The following is a 15905-nucleotide window of genomic DNA, read 5'->3' as shown; positions in this document are numbered from 1 at the left end:
CCCGCTAATTGACACTCAGCTTGAACTTGTCCCTGAGCATCTGCCTGGCTGTCTCTCCTGTGTGACACACTCCCTCCTGTAGCTGTCTGGAATGTCCAACAATGTGTGACTACAGCAGGATGGGGGCTTCTTAGCCCTCAGCTGCCTGGCCCTGCACTGGATTCCAGGGGTGGGTATGGTCCTTTCTCCCCAGTGATAGTTCCCACAAGGGGCACTAGAATGGAAAACCATAGGGCGGCCACATGCTGCTGGTCCACATGGCCCCACTCTGTGCCCTGCTGCAGTTATTCCCATGTTTCCTTGGAGCCTGGACTAGCAATGGACAAGGAAGTCGAGCTCAACTTCCGAAGGCTCTGTGCTCAGCAGGCTTCTGTCTTACAATGGGAGGGGCAGGCAGGCGTTCCTGTTAGTAGCAGCTGCCTGAGAGGAAGTGACCACAGGCTGCCTGGTCAGGGTTTTTGCCCTGATTCAAGAAGAATTTCCTAAATGCAAAGGATACAAGTGCGAGTGGGGTGGTCCCTCCCTGGAGATCTCCAACACAGAGCCACAAACAAGCCGGGCCAGCTGGCATAATCTGACCTTGGCAAAAGAACATGTTCATAGCTGGCTCTGGAGGGCCCAGGAGCCTAGCTGTCCAAGCTCTCTGCCCCCAGCTTTTCCTCTGGGTCACTCAGGGGGCAGCATCTACAAGGCAGTGATCTTCCCCAAAGTTGGTGGCATATACTTGGACAAACAGCAGTTGATCCTATTGAGTAATCTCCACTTAGTGTTCAGGGTGGGCAAACATTCCTTCCTCCCCTTTGGCCCTCCCTAGCTCCATCTGCCCACCCTGCCTGCTTACTAAGCACCTGCTGCAACCTAGGTGGCATTTCATGTGCTGGGCTAAAAGGATGAACAGCACAACCCACTGCCCTGCTGGTACCACTCATAAGTCTAGGGAGAGCCAGGAAGTAGACAGACAGGGTAGCTGCAGATGGATGGGCAGTGTGTGGTCAGCAAGCCTGTGGTGATCAGGAGCACTGGGGAGACCCCATGGGGGGCTGGGTGGCCAGGAAGACATATCTGGAAGAGATGATGGGAGCTGAAGCTTAGAGGAGGAAAGGAATCCATTCCTCAAGCACTGGGACAGGAGCACCCCAAGTGCAGGGTCAAGAAGGCTGAGGGAGCTGACGGGGCAAGAGGTTTGGGTGGGCAGGGGCCAGGTGGGCTGGGATTTGCAGCCCGTGGACAGGAAGCCCTCAAGCTCTTAGCTTATGGACATCCTTCCCTGCCTTGCTGGGGCTGTGAACAGCATGGTGAGCAAGGCACACAATTGCATCAGGCAGCCTCAGTTTCATCCAGGGCAGGGGCCAGCCAAGCTAACTTCTCAAAGAACCAGTGTTGGTCAGGGCCCAAGCCAGGACTGGAGCCTGGAAGACCAGGCCAGGTTGGGACAGGACAGAGGCAGAAGCCTGGGGTGAAAAGAGAGAATGTGTATAGCACCTGAGCCACCATGGGAGGCCTGGTCCTGCAGGCTGCTGTCAGGGGCTAGCTTTTGTCAGGCTTTTACAAGGGTCACAGGCCCTCAGGGAGCTCTCCTGCCTGACCCTCTCTCGTCCTTTTCTCTGAAACCTCCCTAGGCTGCAGTGGCAGCATCAGGGCTCAACGTCCTGCTTGAGAGTGAAGGTCAATTCACACTCTTAGCCCCAACCAATGAGGCCTTTGAGAAAATCCCTGCCGAGACCTTGAACCGGATCTTGGGTGACCCAGAGGCACTGAAAGGTGAGTGTACTTGGCGGCTGCTGCCGGCTTACTTGGGCAGCCAGACTGAGCCCAAGTCCTACTGTGACCTGGGATGGATACCACGCCTGCCCTGAGGAGACACTCAGGATGATGGCCACAGCTGTCCTGTTGCTCCCAGCCAGCTGCATCTTTGCAGAGGACAGAGGGAAGCCCAGCCCTGGCTCTGAGGAGTGAGCACAGAATCCATCAGCCTTTGTCCAGGACAGAGGAGGCCACTGAGCTAGAGGCCAAGAGTCAGGCCTGTCCATTACAACAGCAGCTTGGAATGGCAGGGAAGGGGATCTTGGCCTCCTCAAAATGGGATCATTGTGGCACACCTTGCCTCTTCCTACATATGGCAAGGGGCCTTGGAACTAGCCCACAGCCCACATTTGTCCACTCCTGGCTGTCCACTGGTGGCTCTGTCCTCCTGAGACAGGTGGGGTGTTGGCTATTGCTGAGCCAGCTAGTGCAGAAGGCATGGCTGTGGTGCCTCTGTGTCACTTGCTCAAGGCCATGTTGGGCACAGGGCTGCAGAGAAGTGAAAGCTGAGTGGGCTCTGCAGGTTTAGGGCCAGGCTGTTGAGTTCTGGGGTTGGGCACCACTGTGCACTGAAGGAAGGAATGCAGCCATGTAGCTTTTGGGGTCTCAAAGGCCTCCTGGGCAGGAGGTGGCTCAGGTGCTTCTCTCAGTGTGTTTTGCTTCTTTCCCTCCCATCCAAGTACTAACCAGGCCCAACCTGGCTTAGCTTCTGGGATCAGACGAGATGGAGCACGTTCGGGGTGGCATGGCCACTTGCTTGTTTTTCTGAGATGTGTTCCCTGTTGAGCATTTCCTGTAAAGAGCCCTGGAGCTTGTCACTCATCATAAAGCAAGAAAAAACAAAGATCACTGATTTCCTACTCAGAAACCAGTTTGCTCAGAGCTGGGGCTGCTGTGCTACTGCAAAAGAGGCCTTAAAGGAAGCAGATTCATGGTCTACCACCAGATCTGTGGCTGCCAGTGGGCGGGCAGGCAGGCAAGCAGCAGCTGGGAGCTTCCAGGCCCTGTTTAAAGACCAGCTTCCCACCCTGGTCCTGCTGCTCCCTACAATAGACTAGGCTTAAGTTTTCTCCTCTAGAAGTCTTGTTCCTAAGGGTCATGCTTACTGTTCCTTCTCCTTTCCTGTGGCTAAATCAGGTTAGGACCAGCTTGGGGACCCAGAGGCGAGGCTTCAGCTTCCTCCTGTGTGACAACGCAGTTTTGGTTGCCACACTGAGGGACAAATGGAGACCAGACCAATGACCCTGCCGATCTTGCTGAGCTACAAAGCAGGAGCCTGCGAGGCCTGGGGTGGGGCTGACACGTGGCATGTCCTCCTAGACTGCCCCAGAGCTGGCTCTGTCCAGTATACCTGTGCTCCTTGGGGGCTCATGGTTGTCAGCAACAGCCATGACCTACTGAAGACTCCCCACTCTAGCCTCTGCCCTGCCCTCACATGGCACTTGAACAAGTACATAATAACTCAATTCATTGTTTACTGTGCAATGAATAGGATGGCAATGGCCATGTCTTACCAACTCTTACTGATCTCCATCCCTGACCTCTACTAGCAGTAAACCTTTGGGTAAATGAACAAAAATATGGAAGAATAAAATAAGTGAATAATTCAAGACTGTCATTTGCTACAGTTTCTTTTTCTGTCACTTTTTGCATTTTTATGCAGGTCAATAGTTTTTTTCTTTTTTTAATCAATCCTTTGGTAGATTCATGAATGTTTCTGCTTTTCCCTGGAAGTTCAGATACTAACATGCTAATTGCCAACCTCTGCTGAGCATCTTGTCTGTTGTCAAGCACCTGATGCTTAGAGTATAATACCATTCCTACTCTGGGCTGGGAGGCTAATGCTGTTCTTGCCTTCACTTGCTGAGGAGCAAAGAGAGACCTCACTCCTTCCCAAGAGGCTGAGTGACCTGTCCAGCCATCTGCCCACAGTGCCCTTTGACACCCCAGCTTCATCTGAAGGTCCTTATCAGAGCTGGTACCGCCTGGACCAACTCTGATCCACCTGTGTCCTGTTCGTTCTCCAGACCTCCTGAACAACCACATCCTGAAGTCGGCCTTATGTGCTGAGGCTATCGTCGCTGGGATGTCCTTGGAGACCCTGGAGGGCACCACGCTGGAGGTAGGCTGCAGCGGGGACATGCTCACCATCAATGGCAAGCCCATCATCTCCAATAAAGACACCCTGGCCACCAATGGTGTGATCCATCACATCAATGAACTGCTCATCCCAGACTCAGGTGAGCCAAGCCTTGAGGGACCCCAGTTCTCTTTGGCCACAGTCCCTTCCGGCACCCCTGAGGGGCAAGCAGGAATCTGTGGGGTGACTTGCCCACCTGGAGCCAGCCCACAGCTTCTACAGCCATGACAAGGCAGTGGGTAGGGCTCAGATCCTGAGGAGTGTTGAGTTCCAGGCATGACCCTGGAGGCAGTGGGGAGCCACTAAAGGTGTCTGAGGAGGGGGAGATGATCATGGAAGCCTTTCAGAAAGGCTGCCTGCCAGGAGTGCCATGATCTGTTCAACTTGGAGCCTTTGTTTTTTCCCTAATGCCCAAGGGATGGGGAATCTTCATTCTGCCAAGGGCTGTTTGGATATTTGTAGCATCTGTTGAAGGCCCTGTAAAAATACATCAACTCAAAGTTAGCCGGCCCTATAGACTGAATTTTAAGTTTCCCCTAAGGTTGCCTTGTCAGGAACAGGCCACAGGGCTTCGCAAACATTTTCCACCCCTCGCCCAAGCCATCCTAGACCCACTGCCCCAGGGATGGAGCTTGGCCTGTGTTCATGTGGCTTCCTAGTCCCAGTGTGGAATTCCAGGGGGGTTCTCCTTCCTGAGCGAGGAAATCTCCTGGGAAAAACTGAAACTCTTCCCACAGAAGTGGTCATGGCTGTAGCTCCTGAGCTGAAGCACAGGCAGTGCTGTCTCTGCCCCACAGGAGGTGCTGCCCTGATCACACTGCCCCCAGGGCCTGGGACAGAGAAACCTCTGCTGGACTGATGCTTTCCCCACCTCCCAGACCTATATGCCAGGGTCTCTGTCTTTGTTCTCTGGAACAAAGGCACCAGGTGCGCCGTGATGGGCAGGGTGCCTGTGCTAGGAGGAAGCCTGATTAAGTGGAAAGTGGCCTCTTGACTTTGAACCCATTTTCTCCTTGTTTGTCGTAGCCAAGACGCTGTCTGAGTTGGCTGCAGGGTCGGATGTTTCCACCACCATTGACCTCTTCGAGAAAGCTGGCCTAGGCCCTCACCTGTCAGGGAATGAGCGGCTAACCCTCCTGGCCCCCCTGAATTCTGTATTTGAAGGTAACCTGGGGGGGAAGAGAAAAAGGGAGCAGCCCGAGCAGTTTGGCCCAAGGCAGCCGTCTTACCCCTCTGGTCTCTGCCCAGATCTGCGGTGCCATGTTAGGACAACTCCCAAACAGCTCCAGCAAAACAGAAGCAACTGCAGCAGGAACTGTAGGGGGCACTGTTGTTCCCAGAGTGCATCAGGGATCTGCTCTGTAGAGGTCAAGATTGGGTTGGTAAGAAGAGCAGAGCTCTCCCTTGTGCTTTGGGAGAAGTAAATGAAAAGCAGCAAGAAGGAAGACAGAGACAGATGAGCCACCAAATCAGTGCAGGTCTCCCGTGTGAATGGGAGGGGCTCAACCACCTGAGCCATCACCTCTTGCCACTCAGGGTGTGCTTTAGAGGGAAGCTGGGATAGAGACTGCACTGATACGTGATGCAGGCATCCAGGAAGTGGGTTAACTAACAACCGTGGCAAACACTCACCCCTCCCCTGCCTTGTTGTTTGTAAGATCAGCAGCCAGGGTGTAGCCAGGAGGTCAGAGTGAGGATACAGTGGAGCTGCAGCCACAGGGACGCCAGAGCTATGTGCGTGCCTGCCCTTCCCACCCAGGGCCCAGCTCCAAACACCCTCCATGTTCTGCACCTCTGTTTATTCACAGAAGATGCCAGATGTTAAGGAATGTTGGCAGCCCCATCCCGTTTCCCAATCATCACTTCCAGGCTGAGGTGGCATCGGTTTTTTTTTTTTTGTTTTGCTTTGTTTTGTTTTGTTTTTTTCCTGCACTCAGCAGCCTTGGTTTTCTGACCCCAGGGTTCTGACTCTCTGTGCCTAATCCCGGCTTCCCTTGCAGAAGGAGCACCTCCCATCGACGACTCCACGAAGAGCTTGCTTCTGAACCATATAGTTAAAGATCAACTGGCCTCCAAGCATCTGTACCATGGACAGACCCTGGACACGCTGGGAGGCAGAAAGCTGAGAGTTTTTGTTTATCGTAATGTGAGTTTTAGGTCCTCAGTCTTGTGCCTTGTTGGGCCCAGCCCTACAACACAGATGTTGTATTTGTGTAAAATGAGAGATCCTCCATAGCTAAGTTGGCATAAGAACAGTTTCTGCTGAGGATAGCAGTCATTTCTGCCAAGTATGAATGATGTGAAATGGGGTCCCACAGATGGAGTGAGGTGTCCCTTCCTAGAGGCCTTTGAAAACCACCATCACAGGGATAACGCAGGTAGAATTTTGTTTGTTTTCTAAGACTTATTTATTTTCAAATAAAGAGAGAAAAAAATGGAGAAACACACAGAGAAAGACAGCCTTTCCGTCAGACTGTTTGCTCCACAAACGACCACAATAGCCTGGAACTCCATGTGGGTATCCCACATGGGTGCACAGGCCCAAGCACTTGGACCATCTTCTGCTGCTTTCCCAGGCAGATTAGCAGGGAGTTGGATCAGGTTAGTTTTCATATGACACACCAGTGTTGTGACACAGTGGGATGAAGATTATGGGTCCTTCTTAGCTTAATAGGAAGAGAAATTGCCAGAACTGAAGCACAACCTTGCTTGGTCAAAGATTCTCTCCTTGGGCTCGCTTCAGCAGCACATATACTAAAATTGAAACAAAGACTCTCCTCTTCACTCCTGTTTCTTCCCTATCTTCAAAAACAACAGGCACCAGGAATATTAAATAGGAAACAGAACTCAGCATACCCCTTGCCTGGGGCCAGCCAGCAATGTCTGTTGAATAAATCCATCAGTTCCAAGACCTTGTCAGTGCAGGACCTCATATGGAATGGATGGATTTATTTGACCCTTGTCAAGTGGCCTTACTTCTGCTGGGTCCTTGATTCAGGGGCCTCTAAGAAGGAACAAGGCATTTGCCCTCCTGGAGAAACACATCTTGTTCTTAACACTCCACTCTTAGAGTATCCACTGTTCTCTGTGCTATTCGCACAGCCCCTGAACAAACAGTCCTACCCCCCACTCCTGAGCTCCCCATTCCAAGCCCTGTCCCATATGGAAGCATAACCAGCCCTTCTCTCCTCTGGCCCTGTTCTGTGTAGAGCCTGTGCATTGAGAACAGCTGCATTGCTGCCCACGACAAGAAAGGGAGATATGGAACCCTGTTCACCATGGACCGGATACTGAGCCCCCCAATGGGCACCGTCATGGACGTTCTGAAAGGAGACAATCGCTTTAGGTAAACCAGGGCTAGCCCAGGGCAGGGCTTCTGCCACATGTTCATGCCAGGGCCAGAGGCTGATCCTCAGTCCTTCACTCAGCTCCGCAGAGGGACTCACTAACACTGGTGTGCACTGGGGTGACCTTCCCGCTGGGAACGCAGAAGGGATGAGTATCCTAAGTGGCTCAAGTGGGGAAGAAATGTTCCTCCTAGGACATTCCCCTCGTGTTTCTGGGCAGTGGAGAGGGGGTTGTCCCCAAGAGCCACATATGCAGCAAAATCCACCTGTTGGCAACTGAAGGCCCTGGCCAGCTGGTCTCCTGCCCTGCCCTCTCTGTGATTTACTTGTTCCCCACCAGGTGCTGATGTGTAAAATAAGTGCCTGCTTCTAACCTCAGCCACTAAACAAGGACCTGGGCAACCCAGGCCCTCCTCAGAAACACACCAAGGGCCCCAGTGGCTCAGCTAGGCCCTTAATCTGCTGTGCCTCTATCCTCTTCCCATTTACCCTCCCCAACCAGGCCTATGACTTGTGGCCATTTGTCTTAGCTGGGCATGTATGTTGGGGGCAGAGGAACTGCAGGTGGGATAGCTGTCCCTGAGTTCTTTGGTGGTTGGGCTCCATTTGCCCCATCCCCAAGCTGAAGAGGGGTCTCCCATAAGCAGGTGGATGTGTGCTCTGTGTGTCTCCACAGCATGCTGGTGGCCGCCATCCAGTCTGCCGGGCTGACAGAGACCCTCAACCGGGAAGGGGTCTACACCATCTTTGCTCCTACCAACGAAGCCTTCCAGGCCTTGCCACCGGGAGAATTGAGCAAACTGATGGGTAAGGACCAACTTTGCTGAATGTTTCTGCTGCCCCAGTACTGTCCTCCAGGGCTCTGGCAGGCCCCAGGTGGCACAGTACGAGGGATTGATGCCAAGGATTGAATGATGGGACTTTTTGTAAAAGTATGGATAGGCCTGATGGTGACAGCCACCACAGGAAGCTTCAACCAGTTTTAGGGGTGAGGGCGGGGACCCAGAAGGGTTTGCCCCATGGACAGCAGCCACCATCAGAGCTGTGGCAAGAGGGGAGGTGGCGCTAAGGTTCCCAGCCTCTCTCTCCTGCCAAATGCCTGCCAGACCTCCCATTAGCTGATGACAGCACCACCAGAGAGTCCCAGGATGATACAGGCCACAGAAGCCAGCCTCGTGACACACCAAAGCAGGCAGAGAAGAGTAAGAGGGAGTGTGGGTGGAAGCAGTCAGCCTAGTCACGAAGGCCAGCTTCCTGCTGGGAGCTTGAAAGAACAGTAATGTTAAAGCTCCCCCACCCACCTGTGCAGTCCATGACACTCACGGTGGGCTTGAGACACTGAACTGAAGGCTGGGCAAAGGCCTGGTCTCCTGGATTAAGCTGCAAGCAGGTGTAAATCCTGATGCAGGCATTTTCTCAATTTCATCTCTCTGAGCCTCACTGCTTTGCCTAGTGCATGGTTGGGGGCTCCATGGTAAGCCTAATGTGAGGCATTCATCCCCAACAATAGCAGCTGAATGGGGTGTCTATCTCTGATGTAGGTCCACTCTCACAGAAAAGTGAGTTGGAAGGAGGAAGGATGTGGGCCACCCCTAGGACCCAGGCTGCCTACACCTCCATTCCTGGTCTCACGCAGGTGGGAGGCTCAGGCTGCAGGCCACACTGAGCCTACTAGGTGTCTGTTGCTGATGAGTGCTATCTCCATAAATGCTGCCATCCTGTTTCTGTGCAAAAGGGAAAAGTCATTCTACCATGACCTCCTGGCCTCTACCCAGCTGGAATGGAATATTCATCAGGTGGCTCCAGGCTTGCAGGCTGGATTATTAGGTTGGGGCACCCCTGTGGCCTGGAGAGTGACCTTAGGGTTAGGGAACACCAAAGAATGTAGCCCCTGGAAGGCCAGGCCTGGTGTGCTCCTGCACCTCTAAGCCCAAGTTTTCATCATTTGGTACCCAGCAGTCCCATCCCCTGCCACTATTTGTAGATATTTTGAAAACCAAGTGAGCTCTCCAAAGTACCTCAACCCTTTCCAGTTTTGAGATGCTAGACATAGCTGTCCACAAGCCATGGGGAGATGCAGCCATTGGTCTGGGAGTGGAAGTACCAGAAGGCAGGGATAGCCAGTGGCTTTCACTGTTGCTGCCCATGTACCTTCTGAGCAACTGATGCCCTTGGGTGGTGGTGGGGTCGTGAGGCTGACGTAGACTGGAAGGAATGCTGAGATGGGAGGAGGAGCGGGACTGCAGGGGGAACACCCTTGGTCCTGACTTCATCGTCTCCACAGCTCCTCAGTGCAGCTGTTGGCTCTTTCAAGCTCTCCCACTGCAGGAAATAGCTGTCCAACAGAATATGCATTTGAGGACAGAATGTGTAAATATTTCACTACTGTGTTACAAGCGACAGGAGCCTCGTGAGTAATGAAACGTCCCAGATGCCGGCACCAGAAACGTCCCCCGGCCCCACAGGCAAATATTTAGCTCAGGGAAACATGAGTCATACTCATAGTGGAGTATGGATTAACTCCTTCTCCTCAGCTGGGCAGCTGAGCTGCACAGAGATCCTATGCTGGACCCAGCAGGCCGCCAGCTGCATGGGCAGATTCAGGGCCTTGTGTCTGTTGACCACTCAGCAGGTGGTGGATCACGGAGCACATCAGTGGTGCCCAGTGAATGTCTATTACTGGGCAGGGGCACATGCCCTCCTTCCTTCCTTCTTTCCTTCCTTCCTTCCTTCCTTCCTTCCTTCCTTCCTTCCTTCCTCCAGGGAAGCGAGGTTCCTCAACTCCTTGTCCGTGCAGGCTGCAAACAGAAGCCACAGTGAGTCCTTCCTTCCTTCCTTCCTTCCTTCCTTCCTTCCTTCCTTCCTTCCTTCCTTCTTTCCTTCCTTCCTTCCTTCCTCCTTGGTAGGACCCTCCTTGAGCCTACCGGCTGCCAACCCTCACACTAATTCTGCACTAATTTCTGACAAACATGCAGGAAATACCAAAGAACTCAGCAACATCTTGAAATACCATGTTGGCGAAGAAATCCTGGTGAGCGGGGGCATCGGGACCCTGGTGCGGTTGAAGTCCCTGCAGGGTGACAAGCTGGAAGTCAGCTCGGTGAGTAGCCTGCGCATCATAATGCCTGACATGCTCAGGTACGAGGACATGGCATAGCTGCGGATGGCACTGGACACACACACACACACACACTCGCCATCAAGAAACATCCTGACTCTGATTGCTGGTGCCCAGAGAGGAGGAGAGAAGAGCCTAGGGCAGCGTGTGAGATTGTAGGGAGGTATAAGTGAGAACTCCCAGATTTCCAAGGCAGTGGGACGTGTGGGCATCTGGTTGAGGCTGCTGGCTGTCCCCTCCCTTAGGGAGACAATCAGCAGCCATTCATGCATCTGGCCTCACCCTGTCTCACGCCCTTGAACCAGGCCTTGGAGAGGGACCCTAATCCAAGGGCCTCCCTAGGGAAGGGTTGCACATTGCTGTGTGCCTGGAGCCCACTCTCTGCTCCTCTCTGCAGATCTGCAGCCCTCTCGCCCATCTGGGGTAGGTGGATGGGGGCACAGCAGGAAGTGGTATGGGAAGGACTTAGGGTCTGCAGCAGCTCACTGAACTTCAGCTGTCAGGGTCCACCTGCTGCAGGCTCTGATGTCCCCTTCCTGCTTCATCTGCTAGCCAGGCCAGTCACAAAGATCTGGGAGAAAATCTTGAATGAAGCATCCAGGAGAAGTGGGCTGAACCTCTGGCCCAGGGCTGGGAGTTGCAGGACTGGCTTCTGGTCCCAGCTGTTCTCCATCCTTTTCCTCTCTGAGTCCGTCTGTTCCTGCACCAAATGGGATGGTAATGTCTCCCCTACTACCATACAGCATGGTGAGGATTAAACGGCTAACCCCACAGAGTGTTCTATTAATTCCATGTGCTGAATCCTACAAGGCCTACAGAAGGCAGGGACTGTTTGATTTGCCAGAGTTTCCCCAGTGTGTAACACAGGACCTGGAAGGACTAAATGCTCAGCAAACACTTGCTGAGTGAACCAGACACACTGCCCCAGCCAACAATTGCGGGTCTCTTTCTGTCTTAGAAAAACAACACAATGAGTGTCAACAAGGAGCCTGTTGCTGAGTGTGACATCATGGCCACAAACGGTGTGGTCCACGCCGTCACCAGCCTTCTGCAGCCTCCAGGTAAGGCCTCTGCACTCGGTCTTTCCTGACCTGGAGCAGCTTCTGGGCAAGAGGAAGACAAACATCACAGTCATGTGTCACCATGACACTCATAGCATGTCCAGGTGGCTGAGAAGTGAACTGAGAGCTGTTGGTGCCTCATGCGTTATGCTGAGGGTGTGGAGCGCACATTTCTGCTTACAGAACTGCCTGGCACTCTCAGCTCCACTCACACACAGCCAGTGTCTGCATGTGGCCGCTGGTCATGGGCTTCCAAGCTCTCAGGCGGGAGTGTCTTGAGCGCCAGTGTAGTTAAACATCAGGGCCTTTTCCTCCTCACTTGTGCATTCATCTTTCTTTGAGATATCCCCTGCCAAATTCCACCATGTGTTATGAAAAATTCTAGAGGAAAAAAAAAATCCTTTGCATATGGGATCTGGAAACTCCATTCGCACTCGTCAGTCTTTCATGAGACCCAGACAAGCTCATGGCTCCTTCTTCTCACCACGGCTGCCTTGTCTTTCCTCTCCAGTCAATAGACCTGAGGAACGAGGAGACGAACTTGCAGACTCTGCTCTTGAAATCTTCAAACAGGCATCAGCGTTTTCCAGGGTAAGATGCTTCCTGTGGTCAGTCACAGCCTGGGTATCGGTGGGTCCTGAGCTTAGACCCGAGGAGGGAGGTCCCAGCTCCTGTCTTCCTTGGCTGTTCTTCCTGGCTTCTCTCAAACTTATCCCACTCCTATGGGGCCATCCTCAGCCCTGATCAGCATGGAAGTCAGAGGAAAGAGTCCCCACCTCAGCACCGGTAGCTCTGCTGGCTTGCAGGGTGTCTCCCAGGAGGCCCCATTCAAAAAGGGTTTGCTAAGCCTGGGGCCACTGTGACCAAGTAAGGGGCTCCAGGGGATGCATCCATTCATTTTCCCCCTGCTCTTCTTCACTCTGGTGTTTGTCCTCAATGGGGAGGCAGTAGACAATGGTGCTGCCTCAGCAAATGCAACTGTTGTTTTCACCACCAAACCTGATACCTTGTGTTTGCTTTCAGGCTTCCCAGAGATCTGTGCGACTAGGTAAGTGTGATTAGTCTGTTTGGGCCCAATCCCTGCCATCTAAGCATGCATGTTGCTAAGAGCATCCTAGCACAGTTAAAACAAGTCTGGCCTTTAGGGTCAGACACCACGCTCCAACTTCCTTCTCTGTGCAATGGAGATGTTAAAGAGTAGCAAAGAATGAGTCAAGTGAGATCTTTGACTTTTGGAGCCTGGGAATGTTGTAGCCTTGGGGGAGGGCTTGGCAGGACCCTGGCAAAGAACTGATTCCAAGCTGGTAAACAGAGAAAATCCCACAATGTCAGATCTGAGGATGGGAAATTTCACAAACTTAAAAAGCACCTGCTATGAGCTTGGCAGACAGAAGCCACTTGGCCTCTGTCCTTGGGATTCTGCCAATGACCTAGACAGAGCTGGACAGGTCTGCTGCTTTTTCACCATTCCCCCTGCTCTTTTCCAGCCCCTGTCTATCAGAGGCTATTAGAGAGGATGCAACGCTAACACCGGGACCACAGGAGGAAAGCATCATGGCAGCTTCCTGCCAGCATCTCTTGTCTGCCAAAGAGACTGATTTGGAAACCAAATATCACCATTCAGTGTACATGGGCCACACCAAAATGAGACCTGAACCTTGGGCAGTGAGAGGAGAGAGATTTTTCTTTTTCTTTTTTTTTAAATTTTTGCTGCCTCTAAACATGGCTATGTGCAAAGACTGGAATGCCACTCGCTGCCTCATCATCACTGTCAGAAAGGCCCAGTCCTGAGCCTGGAATTCCCCACCTGTGTCAAGCGCTTGGGAAAGGGAGCTACAGAATCTGGAGCTCCCAGGATGTGGCTCAAGCCAGTCAGCATTCTGGGGAGCCTGGCACAGGTTTGCAAAGCTCTTGCATAGCTGGGGAAGTGGTGTCATTATAAGCTATGAGTGGAAATCTGGTGTCAGATGTGTCTCGTGCCTGCATGTGGTTGGGACGCTTATCTATGGCCGGGTAGGAAAAAAAGGGTATGTGTGTAGGGCATGTAGAACCCCTGTTCTCCCAGTGTGACAGCTGGGGGTAGGGAAGAATAGGGACATTTGTAATAATAAAACCAAAAAATGCATGCCCGTGTGGATGGGACTGCATGTGGCCCAACCATGGAGATAGACGTGGTGGGTAACCCAGGACCTGCTGTGTTCCTCCATGCCTCCATCCCATCCAAGAGCCATGTGGCAAGGAGTCCCAGGGGGTGGTCTTGGGGGACACCACATAGCCTTCCCACACTCCATGCAGCTCTTGGGGCCTAGCACTGGAGTCTGTGTTGGACTTGTTTTCAATGCAGCCTTCTCCAACCCTGGGGGTTCAAGCCCTCAATTCTCCTCACCCACACTCAGCTCCTCTTATGACTTGGAATTATCTTCCCTTCAGCATTGTAATCCCCTGCCTTTGTGCTGGGCTTCAGGATCTCGGCAGAGCAGCTGCCAGCACAGCCCCAACATACACACGAGAAGACTGGGGTCCCAGGGAACGGGGAACTACCACTGATGTAGAAAAGGGCTGAGCTGGAACCAGAACCCAGTCTGCTTAGTCCCAGATGCCACCGTTGACATGGGAGTAAGTCTGGGTTTTCTAGGCCACCCCACATTCAAGTCCCTTCTCTTGCTCTTATGTCACAACTGTGTCAGATACCCCAAGGACTGTGGTTGGTGGTGTGCTGTGTCTGTGGTGTCCCTGGTCCATGCCGGGATTGGTGGCAGGGCCTCCTGTACTATGATACCAAGGAGCATCCCACCTGCCTTGTGGCTCCAGTGCAAGCATGAAATGATCAGCCCCTTGGTGTCCCCACACTGTCTGGGCCTCCTCGGATCAGTGCAGCGGAGGGCCTTATCAAGGTCCTTCCCCACTGGAGACAGCAACGGCCCTCCTGCTGCCCTGCAACTGCTTCTGCCTAGCCAGATTTGTGCTCATTGCACTGCACGGACCCAAATATCCCACAGTGACCCCCAGCCCAATCTCTGTGGCAGTGTGCTGGCCAGCCCACAACTGCTGGGATCTGAGCAAGGGGTTGGGCAGAGTCCCTGCCTCCTGTGGCTTCCAGGCTGGGCAAATACAGACAGTACATCAACCCCTTAAGAAACCATCCATCCACTTGTTCCATAAACAGGTGTTGAGGGCACCCCAGGTGAGGCCCTAGGGAACAGCTATGCCCTTCTTTTCAGTAACTTCTCCTGCTGTTGGAAAAGAGGTTTGGCAGTCAACTCAGGGCACCATTGACTATGGATGCTCTCAAAGGGCAGTGCTGTGGTTTGTGGCAAATAACACGGGAATCGGAGGAAAGAAGACCCAGGAATTTTCATGGGTAGGAGGGGAGGAGAGGAAGACCCAGCTGGAGGGGAGGCGTCCAGTTAGGGGGTGATCGGGAGAAGGTGAACCAGGAGGCATGGCCTTGTGTGAGCAAGAGATGATTTGTTTGCCTTTTGAAGATCCTTAAAGTTACAAATGCAAGTCTCTGGGGAGGGCATTTGGTGCCTGGGTTAAAGTGCTGCTTTGGACTCCACGTCGCTTCTCTGGAGTGCCTGGCTTTGAGTCCCAGCTCTGCTGCTGACCCAGCTTCTGCTCATCAGCATCCTTTGAGGCAGCCATGTTGGCCCAGGTGGCTACATGGCTGCCACCCAGCAGGGAGAGCTGACACCTAGCTGAGTTCCTGGCTCTTTGTCTCTGGTCTGCCTTTGTCTCAGCTATTTCGACCATTTGGGGAGTAAACCATTAGCCAAAAGATTGGTATCACTCTGTCTCTATGTTCAATTTTAAAAAGCAATAATATTGGTTTCTTATAAAATCTACCCTAGGCTTCCTTAAAGGTGCCACATGCTAACCTGTTTGTTCAGGGAGCCTCCTGTTGCACCCCTCCCTTCATCCTAGCCACACTCTAAGGGGGTTCTCTGGAGAGACCTCCTCAAGGCTGAGAACCATGCACAGTTCTGTTTTGCGGTCCCAAACATCAGGGTGGCCAGAAAGGGTTCCATGCCCCTCCCCACGTGATCCCCACAGTTCTGGTGTGTGCCTCCCAGCTGAGATCTTGGCTTGTTGACATGCTGCTTGGCACTGGCAGAGGGCTGGGAACTGCCCAGCACTTTCCAGAGCCAAAAGAGGAAAAATGTCCACGCAGGCAGCCTAAGTCATGTCATGCTCCTCCAAGAGCTGCCCAGAGCAGTGCGCTCTGATCCCTCCAAAGCCAAGAAAGAGAGCCAGGGAAAGAGGGACAGGCCTGCGCCCCATCCAAGAAGTCAGCTGGTGTTGGCACTGACTACCCCTGCCTGGCAGGAATGAGGCCTAGCCACTCCAGGGAGCCAAGGAGTCTGTGTGTCTGCGCATGGCAGGAGACGCCTGGGACAATGCCCTGTATACACATTCACCCTCCAGACACACTCATA

At 53.0% G+C, this 15905-nt stretch overlaps 1 protein-coding gene across 1 annotated transcript in view; it reads left to right on the top strand.

Annotated features, from left to right (window-relative positions):
- Positions 1–13594, top strand: part of TGFBI (transforming growth factor beta induced) — a 28160-nt gene extending 14566 nt beyond the window's left edge. Inside the window, exons 7-17 of the mRNA XM_040982298.1 lie at positions 1620–1761; positions 3831–4043; positions 4970–5107; positions 5944–6089; positions 7153–7289; positions 7967–8097; positions 10266–10390; positions 11367–11469; positions 11981–12060; positions 12493–12517; positions 12957–13594. Coding sequence (XP_040838232.1) covers positions 1620–1761; positions 3831–4043; positions 4970–5107; positions 5944–6089; positions 7153–7289; positions 7967–8097; positions 10266–10390; positions 11367–11469; positions 11981–12060; positions 12493–12517; positions 12957–12997 — 1281 coding nt within the window. The 3' untranslated portion in view covers positions 12998–13594. The remainder of the gene's footprint in view (positions 1–1619; positions 1762–3830; positions 4044–4969; positions 5108–5943; positions 6090–7152; positions 7290–7966; positions 8098–10265; positions 10391–11366; positions 11470–11980; positions 12061–12492; positions 12518–12956) is intronic.
- The last annotated feature ends 2311 nt before the right edge of the window (positions 13595–15905 follow it).

The sequence above is a fragment of the Ochotona curzoniae genome, unplaced genomic scaffold, assembly GCF_017591425.1.
Source record: "Ochotona curzoniae isolate NIBS_2020 unplaced genomic scaffold, NIBS_Ocur_1.0 contig_1, whole genome shotgun sequence".
In the NCBI taxonomy this organism is placed as follows: Eukaryota; Metazoa; Chordata; class Mammalia; order Lagomorpha; family Ochotonidae; genus Ochotona; species Ochotona curzoniae.
This window is presented reverse-complemented; position numbering and strand designations above follow the sequence as displayed.